The sequence below is a fragment of the Heptranchias perlo genome, chromosome 3, assembly GCF_035084215.1.
Source record: "Heptranchias perlo isolate sHepPer1 chromosome 3, sHepPer1.hap1, whole genome shotgun sequence".
NCBI classification, from domain to species: domain Eukaryota; kingdom Metazoa; phylum Chordata; class Chondrichthyes; order Hexanchiformes; family Hexanchidae; genus Heptranchias; species Heptranchias perlo.
In genome coordinates this window covers 63,639,404-63,666,050 of record NC_090327.1, presented here as the reverse complement: position 1 = coordinate 63,666,050, position 26,647 = coordinate 63,639,404, and the positions used below count along the sequence as shown (strand labels likewise).

Genomic DNA, 26,647 nt, shown 5'->3' with positions numbered 1-26,647 from the left:
CCGTCATCATCCTCCTCCTCAAAAAACCCATCCTCAACCTTTTTGTCCTTGCTAACATTTCTAACCTCCCTTTCCTCACAATGTGTTGTTACCTCTCAAATACATGCCCATCTTTCTTGCAACTCCATGTTTGAATCTCTCCAATCAGGTTTCTTTCCCTGCCACAGCACTGAAATGGCCTTAACCAAAGTCACAAATGATACCTCCTTTGACCGTGGTCATGCTGCATTATTCCTCCTCATTGAAGTCAATAGAGTGTTAAAATCTGGCGGGGTGTAGACCGGGCATCCAATCTGAACCCGCCCAATTTTTGCCAGGTGGGTTAGGTTAAAATCGGGGTTATCATTTTTTTTAAGTCTTTAAATGGCTTTGCAGTTTATGTCCCTCTTGCTGATCAGGTCTCATTTGTAACAATTCTGTTGTTTAGAGGAGTCTTACTGGAAAGTAAATAGAGGCTATTTCTGTCTGCCCACCGCCCATTCACGCTGAAAAACTACCTCGAAATGGGCAGCCTGGTGAAACAGGTGGGGGCCTTATTAAATCAGGGCCCTATGCCAGCTCTAAGACCCCGGCCCAATTTTTGCTTTCCTCTGGGCAAAGCTCATGTTCCGTTGAATGGAACTGAGTGGCCTAACCAGTGGTCCTTAAGACTGAAAACTAAAGAGAGAGCTGTGGCAATGACTTTCGTGGGATCAGGAAGAACATAAACCCTCCTCCCGGCTCCACAAAAATCAACTGGCCTGCTGCCGTGTATCCACCCACCCCCAGGATTACCTCCCGCCCCCCAACCACATACCAAGTAATGACTTCTACCTCGGCTCCTTCAAGGAGCTGCCGGATTTCCCGCCTCCCCCACGGTTAGCGATCTACCAGTCAGTGCTCATTTAGTGCTGGTAGCTCTCTGAGCACATTCAATTGAGGCCCGGTCTTAAAACTGGTTCAGGTCTCTCTCTAGTGCCATCAGGTGGCCGGTGCAAATGGTCAGCCCACTGCCTGGCCGACGTGCGCTGTATCTGAAAATTAGCCTCAATGTGTTCTCTTTAACAGGTTACTATCAATTTTATTAGAATGGTGGTGGAGAATAGTATTCTTTTTCTGTGACTTCTGTGTTACTTTTCCATAGTGTTAAAAATTAAAAGGATACATATTCTTGAAACATTAAAGTGACACTGCTTGTTGGTTTAATAAACATTCCAGGCCACAGAATGGAAGAATGGAGAATGGAGGCTAACCATATGAGCTACCGTGGATGAGGAGGTGTTGGGCAGGACCTGTGGAGCCTCCCTGCAGGAAAAGCACCTTGTCCTGTCAGAAAATTACTCAAGTCCTTCTGTGCTCCCAGTAACCAACAGAACCAATTTCCTAAATCACTGGTCCTTCTTACAGCTGCCCTTGGGGCACCCTGTAGCATTGTCCTGTGACTTCTGCAATAGTGTAGATGTCTGGTGAGGACAGGATCAGGCTCAGCTTTGATACCCCATAGTGGACTAGCTGGCTAACAGCCATTGCCGAAGCGTATACATGGAGAATGGTTCATTGGGCAAGTTTTGGACTTTCAGCGCACATGGAACAAATACCAGCAGAAGGCAGGACTTTCAGGACATGAAGGAGCAAATTGAATAATTTTTTTTACATGGAATTACTATAGTACAACAGAATTCTATGGCTCCATTTGAACCTTTGCCTTCCTACATTAAGCAGATTTTCTTATACGCAATATATTCTATGTAAATTTCTTATTTACATATATTATTAGTGGTGTACGTATTTGTATATTATATATGTGCATAGATAGATAGATAGATAGATAGATATATACTGAGGGAAAAAAACTGTGAAATCAATTAGCATCATCCCTGACACAGAGTTGTTTTGTTGCATCTTTTCCTCCCTGCAGTCCTTGCCATGCATGAGAATGTGCTCAGGTGTCCAACCCCAGGCTGCACAGGAAGAGGGCATGTGAATAGCAACCGCAATTCACACCGAAGGTAAGTTGTATTACTTAGTGTATGTACTTTATAGTGATAATGTCAGTCAATCAGGAGAATGGCTAAATTAATGGGTTAGACCACTTCTTTCATTCCAGAGTTCAATCCACCTGAGAGAGGTAGGATTAAAAGCTGTATCTTTTTTGGCTAAGAGCTTTAAGTGGGTTTAGGCAGTTAAAATTCAGTTAATGACACAAAATTGTGCTATATATTAGTTCAGCTGATACCAACTTTTCAGAAATGGCCATGAAGATAATTGATAAAAGGAAAAAAATCACAGCAGTACAATCAGTGTGCTTTTTGTGAGGTTGGACCTTTAGCTTGTTGTCAGGGCAATATAAGAGGAGATTTATAATGCATCTGATTTACCACTAAGTGAAAAAATGGGAAAATGGTTACATTGTAGAAAAGTATAGAGGGAATACTTTCTCTTCAGAGTACTCCCTTCAAGCATTGTCTTAAAAAAATACCTTCCGATAAATAACTTTGAGTTGGATGCCTCATAGTGACCCACCATTTTGGATCTCCATCTCTTCTCAGTCATTCTAGTGACATGAGAGGAATTACTTGCGTCCCAAATGAGATGCTACAGGGTAGCTACATTCGGCAATAATTTCTTTGAGGGTTCTCCTGATCGGCCGCCATAATTTCATGAAAGAAGACACGCCAGAGTGATCAGGGGCAGGAATTGTCTGTTTGGCCACACCTGCCAAGATGCTACCAAATATTTCTGCAGGCCCCGGAAAACCTACTTGGCAATGACCATGGGAACCTGCCTTCTCAGGGTCTGGGTCAGCAGAGAGGCAGATGCAGTAAAGACCATCGCTGGGAATTTTCTTGGGGTTTCTCCCAATTGACCACCGTAACTTCAGCTGAAGGTGGCCGAAAATGGCAGATACGATACATAAACTGGGTTTCCACCAATTTTTCAACCGAAGTTACGTCGGCCGATTGGAAGAATCCTCGAGGAAATTCCCAGCAAATGCGACTCCCATGCAGCATAGTACATGTACAGGATTAGTAGCGGTCAGCTGTGGCCTGAAACTTGGTTACACCTTCTTGCAGGTACGATGCAGTGCTATCGTGTGGGATTGTGGGATGGTGCTAATGAATGGTGCAGAGGGCACCCCACCTTGCAAGCATCTCATGCAGCAGCCAAAAAGGAGACCCAGATGCTGTGCTAGCCTGTGACAACTCATATCTGCACCTAGGGCACCTTTTTCTTTCATCTTGGCCTGCCACACCTTAATTCCCTGCCCCTTCAACCTTAGAAAAGGCAGCTTTTGGTGAATAAAAATTAAAACATCTCCAAAGTCCAGCTTTCAAAGCTATTTTTCGTAAACCACTGTATTTACAAATTATTTTCTTTGCTTTCCCAGAACTTGCTGATTTTTATCCCCCTTCTTGTGTCAGTCCCTTTCCCTTTAAATTTGGCTCCCCACCAGCAAATTCATGTTTACAGCCACAAGACGTTGCACCTGGAGTTATAAATAATTATGCAAATGAGCTTTGATCAGAAAATTAAATGTTATTGGTTCTTGAGATTCAGGTAGGTGTTAAAGCAATGCACACCAAATTAATTAATAATGATGATCAAGATATAATGATGTAATTTCCTTATTCAATGGGCTGGATAATCTTTAATCTGCCCTACAGGATTGTGGTGGCACTTCCTCCCACTGCTCGGACCCTGCATAATTCCATCCTAGTTTCCTGGGTCAGGGGTCATTACTTATTCATAGCAGGCTCCCGGTGAGGTACCTACCAACGGAGATAAGAAGGGTGGAGAAGAGGGAAATGGGCCAGGAACCTGGGCCTCACCTGCTGCCAGCATTTGCGTGTGACCTGTGGGGAAGGGGTAAGCAGAGGTGGTCCCATCAGGGACTAGAGGAGGGAAATTAACGTTGGGATGGGAAGGCATGGATAAGCCTTTCCACCCAATTTTCCCTGCTATTTCCACAGCATTCCCACCTAGAAGGATAGTTCAGGCCAATGGGGATGAATTTCCACTGAGTTTCTCCTGTTTGTCCACTGTAACCTTGGCAGAAAAGCTGCAGAACCCTGGGAAAATGCAGTTTATGCTGTTTCTCTTTGGCTCTTCTGCCAAAGTTATGGCAGATAAGTGGGAGAACTCCCATGGAAATATACCCCAACGTGACTATTTTGGTTCCTTTGTACTGATCAATGCAAGTTGGTTGTACTGATCAGTTTAGCACTGCTCTATCCATTGTTCAGACACCAGAAATATTTTCACACCTCCTTTGCATTTCATTAACTAAGTAACTGATTTAGTGCAGCTGGCTATTCACCCGTGAATCCTGCTTTTGTGGTCTTGCAACTCTGCTGATCAACTTGACAAGTAAAAACCATTGTGCAGGCAGGTTTCCGTTTTCTTCATTGACAGCAAAGTTCTGATGCAGGTTAAGCTTATGTCTTATTAGATTTATGTCCAAAAAATTCTCCTTTAAAGCTTTGGGCTTTTAGATGTGCAACAGAAGGGGTTCCCTTCGCCAATATGCGGAGTCCAGGGCCAGGCTGTGAGAAAAATTTGTGATAAAAAAAGAGCAAATTGTGAGAGGGCTCCATGTGTTGTTCAGAACCCTGGAGAGGGAGACAGCCTCACAGTGGGCAAGTGCCATTGGTAAGATCCCTTACATGAGAACATGGATTAAACAGTTGGTGATGAGTAATCATGATATACAACATTCAAATTGGATGTCTACAACATCAGTATGGTTAGCACAATCAAGAAGGGTGTGTACTCCATGCCAGGCAACAGAAACTGTACTTACGTGGATTTTTGACTAGTTTTGTTCATAGAAAATGAAGCATGATGATGGGTATAACATTAGCTCCACTGCATAGTTGGCTTGTCAGCTGGTAGGCACCAGTCTAATTCCACATGCCTGACCCACTAAGTCATTTTAAAGGACTATATAAACTATTTGACTTTAAGATTTCTTGATTTATGTTAACCACGAGTGCCCAGGCTACAGACGTGAGTGCCAAAAACAGCATGTCCTCACTTATAGCAATGCAATTTGCACTTGGGATCAGCCTTAGGGAGTCCATAATGATTTAAATCACAACAAATCTTAAAATCAAATATTTATACATTCATATATATGAACATACTAACAATGACGGACAAGAAAAGACCCACTGTCCCACACAACTGCAATGCCTTGTGCATCACAATATATACACTCCCCACCCACTCAAAAGCCCTATGTGATCTCTTGAGAGAGGCAAAAAACCAAATAAAGAGAATGTCTTTAAAATTGTCTTCTGCAATGTCCATCTTGTATCTTTGGTGGGTCGGGCAGCTGCTTGGCAGACGCTCTCAACCACCACAATATCTGACAGAGAGCCTGTGCGGCACAGCTGATCTTGCCAGTAGATTTCCTACTGATCTAGTGATCATCCTCTTATAGTGCTCAAATTAGGAACATAGGAACAGGTGTAGGCCATTTAGCTCCTCGAGCCTGTTCCACCATTCAATGAGATCATGGCTGATCTGTGACCTAACTCCATATACCCGCCTTAGCCCCATATCCCTTAATACCTTTGGTTAACAAAAATCTATCAATCTCAGATTTAAAATTAACAATTGAGCTAACGTCAACTGCCATTTGCTCACTTTAAGCAGATGCCACTATATGGCCCTGAGTTTCCAAGGGGTTCTCCCGATCTCCTGTGTAACTTGCCGGAAACCCTGGAGAAACGGTGTGAAAGGCCGTTTACACTATTTCTCTATGGGTTCTGTGGATCCCTGACTGGAGAAACCACATTCAAATTCCAGACATATGTTTTTATAGAACAGAACTGGGGGTGGGGCCGTAGACTTACATTCTGCATTAATTTCCTTATGGTATGTAATTTTCATAAATATTAAAAGAAAAGTACAAATGAGGGAGGCCTTTAGGCCCATCTAGATACTCCTTCACTTATTGTATGTTGAGTTGTATATAGAGGATCCACTGAATTGATATAAGTGAATGAAGCATCTAGCATGTCAAAATAGAGTGGCACTGAATGGTGTCGCACTTGCACGCAACACTGAGGAATGGCATGGACTGAGTTCTCTCATGTGGTTTCTCACACAATGATGGACTCAACCAGTTTAGCTGAAACCAAAGGGAGCAAATAAGTACAAGGGAAAATTGGATCATGAATCAAACCAGCACAGTTCCTAGCTGCTTGTTCAGAAGCAGAATTGGCAGAGGTTGATGGTTGCCAAATAGAAATGTAACAAGGTGGCAGAAAATAATTTAAAGTGGGGGAGGAATATAAATAAAACAAACAAAGCTGACAAATTTTTGTTTAATAGTCCTGGAATCGTGCTGAACATCAATTGAAATGGAGATAAATGAAAGAGACAAGGAAATAAGGGGTACACACGTAACTCAAAGCAAAAAGGGGATGAATGAGCAAAGTAAGATTTAACGGGGAACAAAAGAGATAAGTGAAATTAAGATGGAAGCCATTAGGTATGTTTGCTGTGGCATGTTTACAAAGGAAAAAGCTAGGTATAATAGATGGACTAAAAGATGCAAAAGCTGCCCATTGATCAACAAGCTTAAAGAAAAGGCTATGGCTTTAGAGAGGAAGGTGTAGGAACTTACAAGAATAGGCATAAATGAGCAGCTATTTAAGGGCAAATGGATATTATTAGACTCAGTAAATGAGTAACCATGGGTCAGTGAAAATTGAGGATATTATTGAATGGCTGGCAACATAGTGTGAAAGTAACTACACTTTCTTCATAAATAATGGGAAATTTTCAGAACACAAAGGACTGTTATAGGAGAAATGGCTACACTTAAACCAAATGGGAACAAAGAGACATGTGAAAGTTAAGGTAGCAATTGAGAATCACTTAAATTCCTATGTTCCTAAATTAGATAGGTGGGGAGGTAGGAGGAAGGAATTGGGATCCCAGATGAGATAGATCATAGGGAAGAAGGTAGTCAACAGGTGGGTATGACCACAGATACCCAGAGAGACACACATGAACCAGAGACCAGGAATAGGCAAACACTGGGAGGCTTGAAAGAAGGTAAATCTATAATGAGGCCTATATATATGAATGATAGAAGCATTAAGAATAAGATGCCAGAACTAGCACCTGTTGTGACAGTAGAGAACTATGATGAGGTGGGAATATCAGAAACATTGCTGAACAGTGAGGATGGAAGGGAATATAATATTCAGGGGTATAGACTGTTCCTAAAATACAGGTAGACAAAAAGGTCAATTTAGGCATTTTCTTATATTTATCCCAGTGAACCTTTTCCATTTTCTTTCTGCAAGATTTATATAGGTCATTTTTCCTCTTTATATCACTTCTAATTTGTTTGTTAATCCATTTTGGGTCACATTTGTTCAGTCTCAGCTTGATGGTTTTCAGTATGTATTTATCCTGCATGTTTAGCATTCTAACTTTAAAGATGTTCACTTGTCCTCTACTGAAATCTTGTTGAACATCCTTTGCCTATTTATTTGCTTCAGTTGTCCCCTTATTTTATTGAACTTAACCCTTTTAAAGTTTTATACCTGACTCCTGGGAGTAAATTTTAACCCCCAGAAGCGGGTAGGTTGGGGGCAGGTGGGCAGTAGAAATACTCTTTACTTCGGAGCAGGACTGTATCCCGGCTCCAACACATCCACTTCCGGGTTTGACCCAGACATTTCTGGATGCGCGCGCTTCTGACACTTGGAAGTCCCGCCAGCACCTAAAGCGGATGGGCCGATGTTAAAAGGGCCAATTTAGGTCTTCAAAGTCTTAATCCTATTAACTTTTTGTGTATTGAGTTACACAAACTATTTTAACTTCTCTTGAACGTGTATCCCGCGGCCCCTGAAACATGCCATGGATAATGGAGGTGAGTTACAGCCGGCCCTCATTTGGACCTTTAAAACGGTGATTGACACATGTGAAGAAAAGGTGAGCTTTTGCAGCAGGACAATCAGTTCTCTCAGACAAACCTTTGGCTGGGAGTTCTTTTTGTTTAGACTGAGATTTCTTTGATCACACTCAGAATTCTTGTGTTCAGACATATTTACCTACATTTTGGACCCCCTCAAACGGACAACATCAGGATGGAGGTACCTGTGATTCATTCTACAGTACGTTTGAGGAGGAAGAGGCACATCACCATCCACGGCAGGCACGACGTGCAGTTCTGGGAGTTGCACGTCCACAAGACTGAGGTGCGCCACAAGGACCTGCAGAAGAGCAGAAATGGGACCAACGGAGGGGCCGAGGTCGCAGGAGGCGCTACCCACATGAGAGGGTCTATAGGCAGAGGCTGAGCTTCCTGGTACTCTCTAAGGAGCAGTGTCTAACGCAGGCTCAGATTGAGTCACCAGGTGGTCATAGAGTTATAGAGTCATAGAGTCATACAGCACGGATAGAGGCCCTTCGGCCCATCGTGTCCGCGCCGGCCATCAGCCCTGTCTACTCTAATCCCATATTCCAGCATTTGGTCCGTAGCCTTGTATGCTATGGCATTTCAAGTGCTCATCCAAATGCTTCTTGAATGTTGTGAGGGTTCCTGCCTCCACAACCCTTTCAGGCAGTGAGTTCCAGACTCCAACCACCCTCTGGGTGAAAAAGTTCTTTCTCAAATCCCCTCTAAACCTCCCGCCTTTTACCTTGAATCTATGCCCCCTTGTTATACAACCCTCAACGAAGGGAAAAAGCTCCTTAGTATCAATCCTATCTGTGCCCCTCATAATTTTGTACACCTCAATCATGTCCCCCCTCAGCCTCCTCTGCTCCAAGGAAAACAAACCCAATCTTCCCAGTCTCTCATCATAGCTGAAGCGCTCCAGCCCTGGTAACATCCTGGTGAATCTCCTCTGCACCCTCTCCAAAGCGATCACATCCTTCCTGTAGTGTGGCGACCAGAACTGCACACAGTACTCCAGCTGTGGCCTAACCAGTGTTTTATACAGCTCCATCATAACCTCCTTGCTCTTATATTCTATGCCTCGGCTAATAAAGGCAAGTATCCCATATGCCTTCTTTACCACCTTATCTACCTGTTCCACCGCCTTCAGGGATCTGTGAACTTGCACACCAAGATCCCTCTGACCCTCTGTCTTGCCTAGGGTCCTCCCATTCATTGTGTATTCCCTTGCCTTGTTAGTCCCTCCAAAGTGCATCACCTCGCACTTTTCCGGGTTAAATTCCATTTGCCACTGTTCCGCCCATCTGACCAACCCATCTATATCGTCCTGCTGACATCTGCAGGCTCCTTCATCTTGAGCTGCTCCTGGCTGGGTCTGGAGGCCACACATTACCCGTTGCACTCAAAGTAACCACTGTGCTCAATATCTTCACCTCCGGATCCTTCCAGGGCGTCACCGGTGACATCACCAGGATCTCTCAGTCGTCTGCATATAAGTGTATACAGATGGCTTGTTTACCAGGGCATCCGACTATGTCAACTTTCTCATTGGTGATATCAGCCAGACTGAGAGGGCAGTGGGTTTCAACTCTCTGGCTGGCTTCCGAAGGGTGTAGGGCGCAATTGATTGCACACACGTAGCAATCCGAGTATCTCCACATGAGCCAGGAATGTTCATCAACCAAAAGGGATATCATTCTATCAACTCGCAGCTGGTTTGTGACTACCGGAAGAGGTTTCTGCAGGTGTGTGCCAAATTCCCTGGCAGCTGCCATAATTCCTTCATTTTCTGCAAGTCCAATGTTCCAGCCCTCTTCCATGCACAAGACAGACTTAAGGGGTTGGAGGCAAGGGATACCCTCTGCAGACCTGGCTCATGATATCTGTGAGAAACCCCACCAGTGAGGCACAGCACCGGTACAACGACAGTCATATCATCACCAGGAATGCTGATGATGCACTTCAGGTGCCTGGATCAATCTGAGGGAGCCCTTCAGTACTCATCAGGTGTGTAGAATAATAGTTCTGCGTTGCGTCCTACACAACATCGCTCAACAGAGAGGGCTCCAATGCGCTCATGAAGCATCCGCATCTGCCCGCAGCATTGAAGAAGACGATAAGGAGGAGGAGGAGGACGAAGATGGGGAACCCATCGCCAGAGCAGCAGCACACCTGGCTGCTCGTGATGCCAGGGAGTCACTCATATCTGACAAATTCTCATAAGCAGATCTGCAAAATGAAGATAGTGAACTACTCAGACCACCTGGAACAACCAACACCACCACCAACACCACTCCGTTTGCACAAAACACTCCTTCAACCACACGTACACCCATTGGACATGTGTCCAATGGGTGGCATCAAGTCTTGGTGTTCATGATGAAGCACATGCAAGGGCGCTTTCACTAAAGGGGCTCAATAATGGATGGTGGTAGTGGTGGTGACAATTATAACATTTAATGTGCATCTAAGAAGAAACAAATATAAATGAAAAACATAACATTGCATCAGATACCCTTGTACATACCCCTGGTGATCACAAAACCTTAGCCTTCTTCCTCCTACCGCTTCCACGTGGTGCATCCCCTGTGGCTTCAGCAGAGGTAGTGGCAGATTGCTCAGGTCCCGACCCTGACAGCTGAGATACTCTCGGCCTACGCCCTCTGGGTTTTGGAGCCCGTGAGGGCCCCGCCAAAGACAGCTCCACCTGCACCTGTGCAGGGGTAGACTCGGCCATCGGGAGAGGAGGCAGCATTGTGGGTACTGTTTGAGGGGGAGGCAACGGGTAAGACGTGGGAGCGCTTTGAGTGGAGTCACCACTTCCATGCCCCCTTTTGCCATCATCCCTGTCCTGAGCCAGGGTCACATCACTCCTACCACTCTGCTGGACTACAGCTTGGAGCACATCTGTGACAGGTTCTAAGACCACGGCAAAAGTATCTGCCTGCCTGTTTAAGACGGCAGAAAAGTTGGCATCCTGAGTCCGCATGGCCGTTGTCATGGCCTGAATGGACTCATTTCTGAGCCGTGCTTGAAGCTCAATGGAGGCTGTCATTCTCTCCATTGCAGACATTCCCACACTTACCTGTGTCACCATTCCACTAATACTGGAGGTGCACTCCTCCATCCTCTCCGCTATCATGGAGAGTGTGCGTGGCACGTTTTCCAGTACCTTGCAAAGGTGCAGCTGTAACTCGATCTTTCTCATTCTTAACGATGGTCCCCACGTTCAGCATGTGTGTCCAGCTGAGCATAGTTCGGAGAGGAGTGTGCCTCCCGATGCAGACTCTCCACAGCTGCCCCTACCATCAGTGTCTGCTCATGTTCACTTGAGAGTGGTGAATCACCAGGTGACAACCCAACCATCTGCCTAACAGGATCCACCGAAGTGCCAGTATCTGCGCTGGTGCATGAGACAGAGAGTAGGAATAAATGGGGTTTTTTCGGGGTGGCAGGCAGTGACCAGTGGGGTACCGCTGGGATCAGTGTTTGGGCCCCAGTTATTCACAATATATATCAATGATTTGGATGAGGGAATCAAATGTAATATTTCCAAGTTTGCTGATGACACAAAACTAGGTGGGATTGTGAGTTGTGAGGAGGATGCAAAGAGGCTTCATGGCGATTTAGACAAGTTGAGTGAGTGGGCAAATACATGGCAGATGCAGTATAATGTGGATAAATGTGAAATTATCCACTTCGGAAGGAAAAACAGAAAGGCAGAGTATTATTTAAATGGTGATAGATTGGGAAATGTTGATCTACAAAGGGACCTGGGTGTCCTTGTACACCAGTCACTGAAAGCAAACATGCAGGTGCAGCAAGCAGTTAGGAAGGCAAATGGTATGTTGGCCTTCATTGCAAGAGGATTTGAGTATAGGAGCAAGGATGTCTTACTGCAGTTATACAGGGCCTTGGTGAGACCACACCTGGAATATTGCATGCAGTTTTGGCCTCCTTACCTAAGAAAGGAGATACTTGCCATAGAGGGAGTGCAGCGAAGGTTCACCAGACTGATTCCTGGGATGGCAGGACTGTCGTATGAGGAGAGATTGGGTCGACTCGGCCTGTATTCACTTGAGTTTAGAAGAATGAGAGGGGATCTCATTGAAACATATAAAATTCTGACAGGACTAGACAGATTGGATGCAGGGTGGATGATTCCCCTGGGTGGGGGGGGGGTCTAGAATGAGGGGATCACAGACTCAGGATACGGAATAGGACATTTAGGACTGAGATGAGGAGAAATTTCTTCACTCAGAGGGTGGTGAACCTGTGGAATTCTCTACCACAGAAAGTTGTGGAGGCCAAGTCACTGAATATATTTAAGAAGGAGCTAGATAGATTTCTAGACACAAAAGACATCAAAGGGTATGGGGAGAGAGCGGGAATATAGTATTGAGATAAAGGATCAGCCATGATCATATTGAATGGCGGAGCAGTCTCGAAGGGTCAAATGGCCTACTCCTGCTCCTATTTTCTATGTATGCCCGCTGCAGAGTTTGGAAACACGAAACCCAACAGTTACATTACGGGCCTTCAAATGAGTCACAATTGCTCAAACCAAACCCATGCATAATTTTTCCGGGTTTCCCACGCGATTATTCACCCCCCCAAGTTCCCACCGCCATGTTAAAATTATACCTTTGGTCTCAGCTATTTCTGACTTCCAGATCATCTTAAACTTCATCAATCAGTGGCCGCTGTTCCTCAGGATGCTACAGCTTCCATTTCCTGTATATTATCTTCTTAGACATTACCCTTCCTATTTCTTCATAAAGCAATTTGTCTTCCTTGCTATGCTACCTGACTATATAGCATCTATATATAGCATCAGCTTGGATTTTTTTCACCTTAGGTATATCTGAGTAGTTCATTCTGTAGCTTTAGATATATATTAAGAGAAAGATAGTGGTAAAATGGAATGTAAGCCCATTAAGGACAGATGCAGGCTAAACTATAATGGACAACAAGGAAACGTCAGAATTGTTAAATAAAAATTTTGTATCCGAAATCCAAAAGAGGTCAAATTAGCAGTGGTGTAAAAGAACCTAAAAATAAGTCAAGGGGAGGAACTTTGTGGATTTAACATAAGTAAAAAATGACAATCAAGAAAATAATGCAAGATAAGAGAGACAAATCTCCAGGACCTGATGGTTTCCACCCCAGAGTATTACAAGGAATAGGTGAGGAAATTGCAGATGTGTATTTTCTCTAGATTCAGGAATTCTGCCTTTGGACTGGAAAAGTCACTCCATTATTTAAAAGGGTGTGAGAGAGAAAGCAGACCTGTGAGTTTAACATCAGTTATGGGGAAGTTACAGGAATCTATCATCAGAGACAGAGTGACAAGTGTGACAAGTAGGTCAAGTCTGACTAATAAGTTAGATTTTTTTGAGGCAGTCAATAGCATGGATTGTGAACGGTCTATGGATATTTTCTATATGAACAGAATCCATTTGATAACGTTCCACACAAGATAATATTAGCAAAAATGAGAACGCACAGAATTGGAGGTAACTTTGTGACATGGGTTTGTAATTGGTTGGGAGGTAGGAGACAGGAAGTAAGGATAAAGGGAATGTTCTCTGATTGGCAGGATGTGATGTGGTGTTCCCCAAGGGTCTGTACTGGGGCCTCAGCTTTTCATCATACATAGTAATAATTTGGATGATGGAACAGAGATGTATATCCAAGTTTGCAGATGACATTAAGTTAGGAGGCATAGAAAGTTGTGCAGAAGGGAGTAGGAGGTTACAAAGGTACATAGACAGATTAAGTGAGTGGGCAAAACTATGGCAAACAGAGTTCAATGTAGGCAAGTGTGAGGTCATCCACTTTGGACCCAAGAAAGATAAATCGGAATATTTTCTTAATGGCGAGAGACTAAAAACTGTGGAGGTGCAAAGAGATTTGGGAGTCCAAGTACACAAATCATTAAAAGCCAATAGATAGCTGCAAAAATCAATCAGAAAGGCTAATGGAATGTTGGCCTTTATCTTGAGTACTGGATACAAAGGGGAGGAAGTTATGCTTCAGCTGGATAGAGCCTTGTTCAGACCCCATCTGGAGTTCTGCATTCAGTTTTGGACACTGCACCTCAGGAAGGATAAATTGGCTTTGGAAGTGGGTGCAGCGCAGATTCACCAGAATCTTAACGGGGCTTAGAGGATTAAATTATGAGGACAGGTTGCATAAACTTGGCTTGTATTCCCTTGAGTACAGAAGATCGAAGGGTGATCTGATTGAAGTGTTTAAAATGGTAAAAGGATTTGATTGGGTAGATACAGAGAAACTATTTCCTCTGGTAGGAGAATCAAGAACAAGGGGACATAATCCTAAAATTACAGCTAGGCCATTCAGGAGTGAAATCATGAAGCACTTTTTTACACAAAGGGTAGTAGAAATCTGTAACTCAAAAGGCTGTGGATGCTAGGTCAACTGGAGCTTTCAAAACTGCGATAGATTTTTGTTAGGTAAGGGTATCAAGGGAAATGGAGCAAAGGCGGGTAAATGGAGTCGAGGTACAGATCAGCCATGATCTAATTGAATGGTGGGGCAGGCTTGAGGAGCTGAATGGCCAACTGTTCCTAATGTTCCTATGTTCCTATAAATCATAATTAGCCCATGTTATTCAGGAAAGTTGTTTGATACTAAATTGAAATATCGTAAAAATTGTATATACCTCCTTAACTAATGTAACTCCCCAATTAACTTATATTTATTGATTTTCTTTGTTTAATAGTCTTTCTGGTTGCCCAATTGCTGCAGCAGAGAAGCTGGCTAAATCCCAGGACAAACAGAATGATATCACAAGGGTTGGACAAAGCTCAGACCAAATGCTCAGGTATATTCTCACTGTATGTTCCCTTCTTCCATTTTCTCAGTGTAAACAATTCTGACAGAGGTTATGGTACGTTGCCAGTAATACAGACATTGGGCGTCATGTTCACCTTCACCGCCTGGGCAATACTCGGATGGAGCGGATTGCCAGCCCAGTGTAGAACCTGCCTGATTTACCTTATTGAAGTCAAACATAGTGGATGCAAAAAAACTAAATATAGGTTATGTGTCTCAAAATAATAGTATTTTAAAAAAATTTTTAACTGTTTAATACAGAAGTCTTATGTGTGTTATGTTTAGGATAACACACAGCTAGAACTGTAGTACAAGACAGTAACACAACATGATGCAGATAATGTTGGAAATGCTGAAGAGAAACTTGAACGATTTATCAATATCATCTGAATGTGTAATTACATACATTTTTGGCCAATTCCACAATCGGCACATCAAGCCCCTTCTCAGATCATCTAATCTGAGGAGGCTGGGTCCAATCTGGAAGGCCCACTTGCAATGGGAACCTATGCATTTGGACTTCCTCCATGTGGAGACCCAGGAAAATGAGGTGGGTGATGTGCTGACATCACTTATGCCTCACTAGCCTCTGGATTTCATACTGAGAGGTGTGATTAAGAATTCCAGCCTTGACCAATATTCGCATTTAGGCTTTTCCTAATGATTATTCCCAGTCTGTGGGAAGCAGTGACAGAGGGAAAACAGGGATTGAAAGGGTATCATTCTCATTGCTTAAGTGTGCCACCTGGTGGGGCAATCAAGGAGTGACATTGACAGGAGCTGAGAAGGGCTGGAATGCTTTTCTGAAGAATGTGCTATTTGTATAGCAGGGGAACTTGGGGGAGGAAATAAGGTAATAAAAGAATAAACAGACAATGTAGTTCATAGCTTTCTGTCCTTCCTGTAGGCCAATGTGTCTGGTGAAACAAATGGAGATTGCTCAATTCAGCTATGGATCCACACAGCCAATCAGCACATCCCATACCAACCTACCAAAAGAACTGGACAAATATACGAAGGCTCCCTTTGATTATGCCAGCTTTGATGCACAAGTATTTGGAAAGCACACAGTAACATCAAAACTTCAAGAATGGGAAACTGTTCAATTTTGTGAATGTAAGTATTGAAGAACAAAATGAATACAGTAGAAGATAATATTGAAACATTAGAAAACATAAATCACAGATGTATAGTAAAGCTGAAATTATTTCCCTTGGTCTCTGTAACTCCATCAGGATATGGGCAGAAATCCCAGGAAAACCACAGAGGCCTGTTAATACTGTTACTTGGAGATTCCTCAGTGCCTTGTAAGGGCAGATCTTCCACCTCCCCCCACCCCTTCCCCTCCGCCTCCCCTTAAAAGGCAAGTGAAGGCCCGGAGGTGGAGCCAGGGGCCAGAACTCCCTAATCCTCCCACCAGTGGGGTCCAGGCCAGGCAAGTATCCTGGTCACCCGAAGAGTCTTACAACTCTGTACAAGTCTAGTGCCTCTGTACAAAGCCCATGCCATTGCTCAGGTGCCAATAGGACTATTGCCTTGTCGGGTTCAGGGGCGATATGGGGGTGGCCACCTGGCTCATGCTAATGAGGTGCTCTCTCACTGACCCCACAAAATCCGATGGGGTCAGTGCTGGAGGTTAAATTGGGGTTGTAACCTGAGGAATATTTGGACCTTTAACTTCTTTCCAGGTATAACTTAACACTAAAACTGTAGCTTTGAACTGGACTATTAATTTGTGTATCCTTGTTAACATTTAGGCTGCCAGCAGGTCCAGAGAAGTTGCAGCCTCCCTCAGTTAACTACTTTTTAACATATCAGCTTGCACAGAGAGGTGCTTAAACAAAACTATTACAGCAGTGAAGCTACTGATATGTTATGATTAGCTTAATTACTGTCATATTAACTCTGTATCAGATAAAAGTGCCTTTTAAATAAAAATTTTAAAATGTAGATGTTTTACTTCTGTTTACCCTTTCTTTTCTCCCCATTTTCTTTCTTCTATTTTTACTATCCTAATTTTACTTTTGCTTGACTTCTAATTAATGTAGCCTATTATTACATATTTTTTGAAATTTAAAATACTTTTATTCATCTGTTTTTTTTCTGCCTTCTAGATTCCACTGTCCATTTTAGAGGTGGAATTCACATATGTTTCTGATTGGCTAAAAACCAGTATCAAATTGTAGACTATATATTTTCTTAATTCATTCTCAGGATGTGGAATTTTAATTAAACTGAATTCAAATTCTCATACTGCCATGGTGGGATTTGAACTTGCGTCCTGTGGATTATTAGTCCAGGTCTCTAGATTACTAGTTCAGTAACATAAACACTATGTTACCATACCCAGTATACAACTGTATCAAATCCATAGATATGACCAGGTCAATTATTGATGCATTTTAAAACTTCAACCAGTGGACACTATTAAAGGGCAAGTTATCTCATTTGCAGCAATGATAGCTGCTAACAATCTGATAACTCACCCATGACACTTGAAGGGTTAAATGATCAATTTAATTTTCCTTTCCTTTTCATAGTATGTTGTACTTTAATATTATATAAATTGAGATATCATCAAGACTTTAGGAACAGTCCCATATCTTTACTACACTGGTGTCAAATGCTTGATTCAATATTAGTACCCCACTGCAGTACTTTTTCAGTTACTGATAGATTTTATGTTTGCAGTACAAATCAAATAGTGTGCTACTCTTAAATTTCTGTTTAACAGCTATTTGGTTTCTGTTGATATCTTTGTACCTGTTATGTCAGTTAAACTAGAAAAATAATTTAAAGGATAGGAAATAGGTTGAACTATAAATGCAGTAAAGTTATTACACAAACTTTAATGTACATTTCACCTGCATCTGTTGCCAGCCAAACACTTTTCAAGTCCAGTGACTTCCTCCAGCCGACTGTCTAGTGCCTCTGTACAAAGCCCATGCCATTCCAGTGTCTACAGTTACAGTCATGATACTGAAGCCACTCACATAGCAGCTGCAGCTATCCTCAACCTATCCACACGCTGTAGAGAGATGCCACAGAACCTCTCCACAAAGCCGCAAGATTTGTCAACTAAGGTGAGATAGTACAAAACAGTGGGTTGCACTCAAACTATCACTGAAAAGTTTAAAACTAAAAGGTTTCTGAGGTAGGGAATGGAAATCTAGATACCACAATCACCTTCAGAGTACCCAGTGCTTCATTCATACAAATGGTACTGATATTAATCAACTTCATTTGAGCTGTTGGATTGCAAATGATTGGCTTTGTACCCAATGAATTAACCAGCAAGCAAACCAAGTCCAAGGACTAAGATGAAAAAACAGACTGGAATGTTTAAAGTGGCACCGTATTAATGAAAATGCATTTGTAAAACTTTTTTTTATTTCTCAATAAACCTATGGACCAAGTTTTTAGTTCATTGGCTATGAATGTACAGGAAATCTATCCCATATGCAATGAGGTAAATAGACATGAGACATGGTGGTTCATGTTCTGTTGGGGCTGAGGAGAGGTTGAATAGTGGAAAGGTGGGGATGGATGCAATATTTGAACCTGGAAATTCCTGTTGGTAGTGGTATAGGATGAATGCTTAACACATTTATATGACATATCTCTTGTCTGCCATTTTTATCTTAGATGGGTTAGCACCTCCATTAAAATACCAAACAGAGGCATGTCATATGAACATTTTAAGTGTTTGTTTGCTAATAACACCACACTTATCTCCAGGTTCATGAGTTTTATTTCATTATCTTTAAGGATGATTGGAAAGGACAGGGTTTGATGGGTTTTACTCATTCTGTGTTTTCTGATGTTCGAAACATGTGTTCAAATCATATCAAAATGCATTATTGTGTCATTTGCATGACATTATTGTGACAAAAATGTGCACAGCTTTTCCAACTCTTCTCCCCCTCCCATAAAAAAAGTTATTAAGAATTGTTCCATGAGGGCAGTGCTCCTTTAATGAAGCCCATCAGCTGCATTTAGTTAGGACTACAATAGAGAAAAAATATCAGAGCTGCACAAAATATAAGTCTTATGTAGCTCTCGTTCAATTTTTTTTCAATCTCGGTAACTTGCTAAATGCTCAACACTGAGCTTTCTGGAGGCCTGGGGTTGAAATTGATCTTCGGCGATAGCAGAAAACGTGCAACAGCAAATCAGCAGCCCGTTTCACATTCCCACCCCCCCCCCCCCAGTTTTATTTTCTATTGACAGTAATAGCAACGGAAATCGGGCGTGGTGTAAAACGGGCTGCTGATTCACTGTCACGTGTTTTACTCTACCGACGAAGACCAATCTCACCACCTAAGTGTCTCACACAGTACACTGATTGGGCCGTGGGGTTGGGAGAGGTAACTCAATGTCTCTAAAAATGATCACACCAATTTAAGCCATTCTACGACAAAAGTTATAAGGACATAAGCTAAGCTGTCTTGGTTCTTTTTGTGCCAACAAAAATTGATGTGATTCATTTTTGTTCTGAACAGAATATGAATTGGTAACATGTTACGGGCTCTATCTGTCACTTCAGATGCAGATGTAATCCAGTCGCTGTGGTTGATGATCAACTCTTGCTGGAGGCTATTTCTTGTTTATAATCAAATAAATTATTGCTATTTTGAGGATACATTTAAACTATTGCTTTAACTGATTCCTGGAAAAAAAATTGTGTTTTGCAATATCAGTAAAGATTTTAGATAGTTTTTATTTAAATGACACATCAATAAGATGTAGAAAGTAAGAAGCTTATTGTTATAGTGCACTGTGAGAGCACAGTATAGAATTCATCAAAGGGATGATTCACTGATGTAGTGCTAGGAGTGGGCGAGACCTGCAGATTTGGGAATGTATGCCTCAGCTTAATCAGCACTGATCTCCCGATTCCATGGGAGACGTTTTTGAAGCCACATTACATGTGTGCATAAGTCTCATTACATGCTACAAAATGACATAAATGAATGGGGAAAACAGTTTCATGATGAATGCCCCATGCTACTCTGCAGTGTAACTCATCATTTGCTATATAAAATAGGCGCTGGGGGATATCTAAGCAATTTGATCTGGAATTCCACCACATGAAGCTAGGTTGCCATATTGGTGAGACTTGCATTTTGATTGCTGTTTTTGATTTGCCAAACAGAACTTTGTACATTATAGCTGGTGCACCTTTTTTCTGCTTCTTGCTGCTGTTTCTCTGTAATTCAGCTTTCATTTCAAGTGCACCTTCAGCAGTACCATTCTTGCTACCGCAGTTGCCACCTGCAGCTGTAAGGATAATGCTCACTAGACATATGAATGGCTTTTCTGAATGTGAAGGAGGAAGAGGAATTCCTAAGGAGGGAGGGAAGGCAGGTGGGATTGAACTTCAGACATCTGGTGCCCAGCTGTAGGTGATGCAGGACTTCCACGATAAGATCTAGAGATCTGGCTTCACCATCTATGATTGAGCAGGGAGGCAGTCACTGAGTTGTGCCATCTACAGGAGCATAACCTGAAGGCAACATTCACTACAAGGAGAGCCCTGTCTGTTGCAGTCATAGGTGTCACCACACTGAATCATTATGCTAACATGTCATTTGAAGCCATCACTGGTGATATTTGTCCGATCATTGTCCAGACATTTGTATGCTGCAGCATCAAACAAATCAGTGAAGCCTTGTTTACCAGAAGCAACATGTTTGTTACTTTCCCCATGGAAAGGAGGGAACAACTCAAGAGGCCCAGGTGGCTGGGTTCCCAAAAATGCTCATTGATGGCAACCGTATAGCCAATGAGGGTGCCAAACAAACTCTCCATCCATGTATGAACTGTAAAGGATTTAATTTGATCCAGATGGTCTTGGACTACCACAATAAATTAATGCAGGTGACTGCAAGATAACCCAACAGCAGCCATAACACTTTCACCTTGTAGAAGTCTAGGTGCCACAACTATTTGAGGGAGCGCACAGAATCGACGAATGGCTGTTGGGGATCCAGGGCTACCCCTTGCTGCTCTGGCTATCAACACCAGGTTGGAACCCTCACATTGATACAGAACAAAAATACAGTGAGGCTCATTCTGCTACTCGAATTTGGTGGAGCGCACATACATTTCAATGTCTGGACAGACCAGGTGGGGTTCTACTCTAAATCCCCAAGGAAGTATTGAAGATCATTGGCATATGCTGTGTGCTGCACAGACTCCCCCCTTTGTCGAGAGGGGAATCTGTGCAGCCAGAGGACAGGAAGGCATTCAGTCCAAAAAGATTATCCTCAAACAGTCCAAAGAAAATGCAAGCAGCTTATTTCTCAACCCCACCTGTGCCTCTGCCCCAATTTTTGCTTCCCTTGTACTTGCCCTTACTGATAGAATAGGGAGTGTGTTGTCTACTTCCTAATTGCCTGCTGCTTCCTTCAGTGGAAGGAGCAAGTGTGGTGACACGCTAAGTGGGGGGCCTCTTGACTCGACTGTGGTGAATGCTCTCTTCATCCTGAGTTTTGAGATGTCCCTGCAACTGCTGCTAGCACCTCAGCATCTGCATTGGTTGGTTGGTTGTTTCTGTTCCTACTAACCAATTCTGCACTCCTAGGAGGAGGCTGGATGGAAGAGACGGATGGGCCCTCACCTTAAAAGGTGGACTCCTCATCTGTCTCTCCTCCTCCAGTTCCTGGCTGCCACTTGCGGATGCCTTTGTGTGGGGATACCACTACAGGCTGTGATACCTGCCATCAAGATTTTCTCAAGCTGATCCCCTAGTCTAAGTAAGGGCTTCCATTAAATTGGAGCCAATTTCTCAAAATTGCATTGCCACTTGAGCCCAGCAGGATGACTGAGAGTTGTCATTCACTCTATGGTGCTCTGCAGGTTCTTCAAACCCTCTTGCAAGTCTACATAGATTTTAGAGCAGCACTGTTGCATATTCTCCACCATTCCTCTCAGTGAGCTATGAAGATTATCAAAAGACTGCATGAAGAGCTTCTCCTGATTAATAAGTGCAACTTAGTATGCAGCCCCTGTAAGGTAAGAATCTGTGGGTAGCTCAGCAGCTGCCCCCTGGCCCTAACTCCTGTTGTTCTTATCTGTTTCCAACTTCATTTGCTGCTCCTCACAGGTGCTTATGGCTTCATCAGGCATTTCCTCCTGATTCTCCTGAAGTGGGTGCTTCTATGCTGGTGCTCTTGGGGTATGGAATGCTTGAAAGGTGTTTGTGTGATAGGGCTATTTCTCCCTGATGCCAGCATCTTCATATTGAGAGATCACTACACAAAGAAGAGGGAACATGTTAGCAAAGGGTGTGCGGCTAATAGCTGTGTAAAGAGTAGCATAGCATATGTGGTAGCTGCTTAGTCACTGATCAAATGTAAGTTGCTAGTAAGAGGAGATGAAGCCTTATCTTGTTGGACTGGCACAAAACTACCAAGCTGTTCCTCACCCACTCCCTCAGTGGTTCTCACACCAATTATTTGGAGGGCCTGTTGCTCATGTAGGTTGAGGTGGCACATGTTAAATGGTCCACCCCCAGTGCACATCCTCTCACAGAGGTTGTGTGTAACCCACTCCTACCAGAATAGAGCAGAGAATTTATGCAATGTCATTGCCCTATGGCCGACCTACATTTTACCTGTTGTGAAAGAGGGAATGGAGAGCATGAAAGTAGTTTGAGGAGCCATAAAGTGGAGGAAGAAATATGCAACAGTTCTGTAGGTGAAAGCGTTGGCCTTCATATACCAAGGCCTAAAGTTGCACCTTCACTAAGAAGATGTGAAGTTTGGGGTCAGTGCTTTGCAAGCTGAATTTCTGTCATGGCACCATAGAATCATAGAAAGTTACAGCATAGAAGGAGGCTATTTGGCCCATCATGTCCGTGCCAACCGAAAAAGAGCTATCCAGCTTAATCCCACTTTCCAGCACTTGGTCCGTAGCCCTATAGGTTGCGGTACTTCAAGTACACATGCAAGAACTTTTTCAAATGAGTTGAGGATTTCTGCCACTACCGCCCTTTCAGGAAGTGAGTTCCAGGCCCCCACCACCTTGTGGGTGAAAAGATTTCTCCTCAGCTCCCATCTAATCCTTCTACCAATTACTTTAAATCTATGCCCCTGGTCACTGACCCCTCTGCTAAGGGAAATAGGTCCTACCTATCTGCTCTATCTAGTCCCGTCATAATTTTATACACCTCAATTAAATCTCCCCCCAGCCTCCTTTGTTCCAAAGAAAACAACCCCAGCCTATCCAATGTTTTCTCATAACTAAAATTCTCCAGCCCTGGCAACACCCTCGTAAATCTCCTCTGCAATCACATCTTTCCTGTAATGTGGTGACCAGAACTGTACTCAAGCTGTGGCCTGACCAATGTTCTAGCATAACCTTCCTGATCCTATATTCTATGCGTCAGCTAATAAAGAAAAGTATGCCTTTTTAACCACCTTATCTATCTGTCCTGCTACCTTCAGGGATCTGTGGACATGCGCTCCAAGGTCCCTTTGTTACTCTACACCTCTCAGTAACCTCCCATTATTGTGTACTCCCTTGCCTTGTTTGCCTTCCCCAAATGCATCATCTCACACTTCTCTGGATTGAATTCCATTTGCCATTTTTCTGCCCACCTGACCAGTCCATTGATAACTTCCTGCAGTCTACAGCTTTCCTCCTCACTATCAACCACACAGCCAATTTTTTTATCATCTGCAAACTTCTTGATCAAGTTCCCCACATTCAAGTCCAAATCATTAATATATACTACAAAAAGCAAGGGACCTAGTACTGAGCCTTGCAGGACCCCACTGGAAACAGGCTTAGAGTCGCAAAAACACCTGTCAACCATTACCCTTTGCTTCCTGCCACTGAGCCAATTTTGGATCCAACTAGCCACTTTCCCTTGGATCCCATGGGCTTTTACTTTTTTGACCAGTCTGCCATATGGGACCTTGTTAAAAGCCTTGCTAAAATCCATGTACACTACATCAAACACGTTACCCTCATCGACCCTCCTTGTTACCTGCTCAAAAAATTCAATCAAGTTAGTCAAACACGACCTTCCCTTAACAAATCCATGCTGACTGTCCTTGATTCACCCATGTCTTTCTAAATGACGATTTATGCTGTCCCTCAGAATTGATTCCAATAATTTGCCCACCACCGAGATTAGACAGACTGGCCTATAATTACTCGGTCCATCTCTTTCTCCCTTTTTAAACAATGGTACAACGTCAGCAGTCCTCCAATCCTCCAGCGCCACTGTTGTAGCCAGGGAGGATTGGAAAATGTTCTCTATGTTCTTGATGCATGCATAGTAGTAAGGACCATAAGACCATAAAAGATAGGAGCAGGAGTAGGCCATTTGGCCCTTTGAGCCTGCTCCGCCATTTAATGAGATCATGGCTGATCTGATTTTTACCTCAACTTAACTTTCCCGCTTTTTACCCATATCCTCTTACGCCCTTGCTGATCAAAAATTTGTCTAACTCAGCCTTGAATATATTCAGTGACTCAGCCTCCACAACTTTTTGGGGTAAAGAATTCCAAAGATTCACGACCCTCTGGGAGAAGAAATTCCTCCTCATTACCATCTTAAACAGGTGACCCCTTATTCTGAGACTATGCCCCCTCGTTTTAGATTCCCCCATGAGGGGTAACATCCTCTCAGCATCTACTCTATCGAGTCCCCTCAGAATCTTATATATTTCAATAAGATCTCCTCTCATTCTTCTAAACTCCAATGAGTATAGACCCAACCTGCTCAATCTTTCCTCATAAGACAACACTTCCAGAACCGGAATCAACCTAGTGAACCTTCTCTGAACTGCCTCCAGTGCAAGTATATCCTTCCTTAAATAAGGGCACCAGAACTATATGCAGTACTCCAGGTGTAGTCTCACCAGCACCCTATACAGTTGTAGCATGACTTCCCTGCTTTTATACTCCATCCCCCTAGAAATAAAGGCCAATATTCCATTTGCCTTCCCAATTACCTGCTGCACCTGTTAGTTGACTTTTTTGTTTCATGTACGAGGACACCTAGATCCCTCTGTACCGTAGCATTTTGTAGTATTTCTCCATTCAAATAATATTTTTTACCTTTTTATTTTTCCTCCCAAAGTGGATGACTTCACATTCATAGTACAGGCATTCCTCCCCTTTCAGTGGGCAGCATTGGTAGAAGCAAACATTGGAACTATCCCTCAGTCTTGAAAACTGTTTTGTGCATTTGCTCCTCCAACATGGACATAGTAGACTGCATTGTCTCTGCTCATCTCCTCTTGCCGTGCCTGCTGCACAGTAGCTATGTTAGGAGAGTTTCCTTCTACTCCAGAAATAGCCACTATACTGAGCTGCACCTCCTCTAGAGGACCTCAGGTTCTCCTCAGCCTTCTTGCAGCTCTTCCAGCTCTTCTGTACACAAGAGGCAGCCTTCATCAAACACAATGCCGCATCTCTTAAGAGCGCTAGCACTTTAGATTTCCCTATTCCCTGGCATCTCTGCAGGTCCTACACAAGTTAAAAATATGCAGGCCATTTTTTTACACAATCTTGGCCCTCAAGTGACTACTTAAATAGACACGGTGAGAAAAAGAATAATTATGAAGGAGTGGGGAAATGCTGCCAAAGGCCCTAGTATTAAAGGGATGGCATCATCTAGGTATTCAATATGATGCATGATCAACAAGTCCATTGTAATTTCCATAAATATGTTTTTGAAAAATTTACTAGAATCTGGAAATTATGTTATTTTAAATGAGTTAATGTTTCTGCTAAAACACGGCAGAGGGAAGTTTGATAGGAGCCTGGTAAATGTTTCATGCAATAACATCACACACAGAAACTTCCAGATTTAGATATCATCCAGAGAAAAACAAAGTGCAAACCATATGGAACAAGTATCTGTTCAAATCATGTTTTGAAAACTAAAAGCAAATGTTATGGCTTTTTTTTCTCAATATGTGAAATTATGTTTACAAAAAAACTACTAACATCATAATTGTGAAAATTAAGCAGACTCCATGACTGCCAATTGCCCTCAATCTGACCTGATGAAGTTTTCTCTTGCAAAAATGCCCCAATTACTTATTGGGATTTGCCAGAACCTGCTACAAAACTAGTTATTATTAGAGCCTTATTAAAGGATTAAAGATTTTCTCCAATCTTTTAGATTTGACAGAGTTGGTCATCAGTGGAGTTACATTTGCATCTTAAGCAACAGACAAAACCTACAATACCACACTGCCAATTGATCTTCAAAGTAATGCAGCCCCTTTAATACAGTACAGTAGATCACATATATATATAATCAAATAATAACAGTTGTGGGCATCTTTTAACACAGAACACAGACATAGAAGTGGATGAAAATGGAACCCTTGACTTAAGCATGAACAAGAATAGAAACCGGGACAAAGTCGCCGCTGTCAGTTCTGCAGTAACTACACCAGAATCTTCTCCCTCGTACCTAAACAGTATCTTGATAACTCCTCAGTACTACCAAGCCCTGTGTGAACAAGAAGGATGGGATGCACCTGTCAACTACACTAAAGCACAGATACACAAGGAAGAGGAGAAAGAGGTAACTCAGAAGGATCGTTTTTTGATCATTTATGTAGGCTGTTTATAAATGTGAGTTGTGGTTGTCAGCCACTTTATGTCAATTACATTTTAACTGTTAACAGAATTAACTTTTGCTATGAAAGCCTGGGTTGGGAAAGCAAAGGATTTTTGGGGTGATTCTGTGATTTGTTGCCCCCATCAGGGAATGATGCTTGTAGGGATTCAACTCCGGAAATTGTGGATGCAGTCCATTACTTTCCATCTATTGATTTTCTCAATTTCCCCGTGACTACTATTCCCCACTGGAAGTGCTGGATTGCAGAATTACCCTTTTTTTCCGCCAATTTT

General features: G+C 42.9%; 1 protein-coding gene across 1 annotated transcript in view; it reads left to right on the top strand.

Annotated features, from left to right (window-relative positions):
- The window catches only part of st18 (ST18 C2H2C-type zinc finger transcription factor), a 202,032-nt gene that overhangs the window by 153,352 nt on the left and 22,033 nt on the right, over nt 1–26,647 (top strand). The window contains exons 8-12 of the mRNA XM_067975540.1: nt 1,898–1,988; nt 14,649–14,750; nt 15,669–15,877; nt 17,642–17,844; nt 26,082–26,318. Of these exons, the coding sequence (XP_067831641.1) occupies nt 1,898–1,988; nt 14,649–14,750; nt 15,669–15,877; nt 17,642–17,844; nt 26,082–26,318 (842 nt within the window). The remainder of the gene's footprint in view (nt 1–1,897; nt 1,989–14,648; nt 14,751–15,668; nt 15,878–17,641; nt 17,845–26,081; nt 26,319–26,647) is intronic.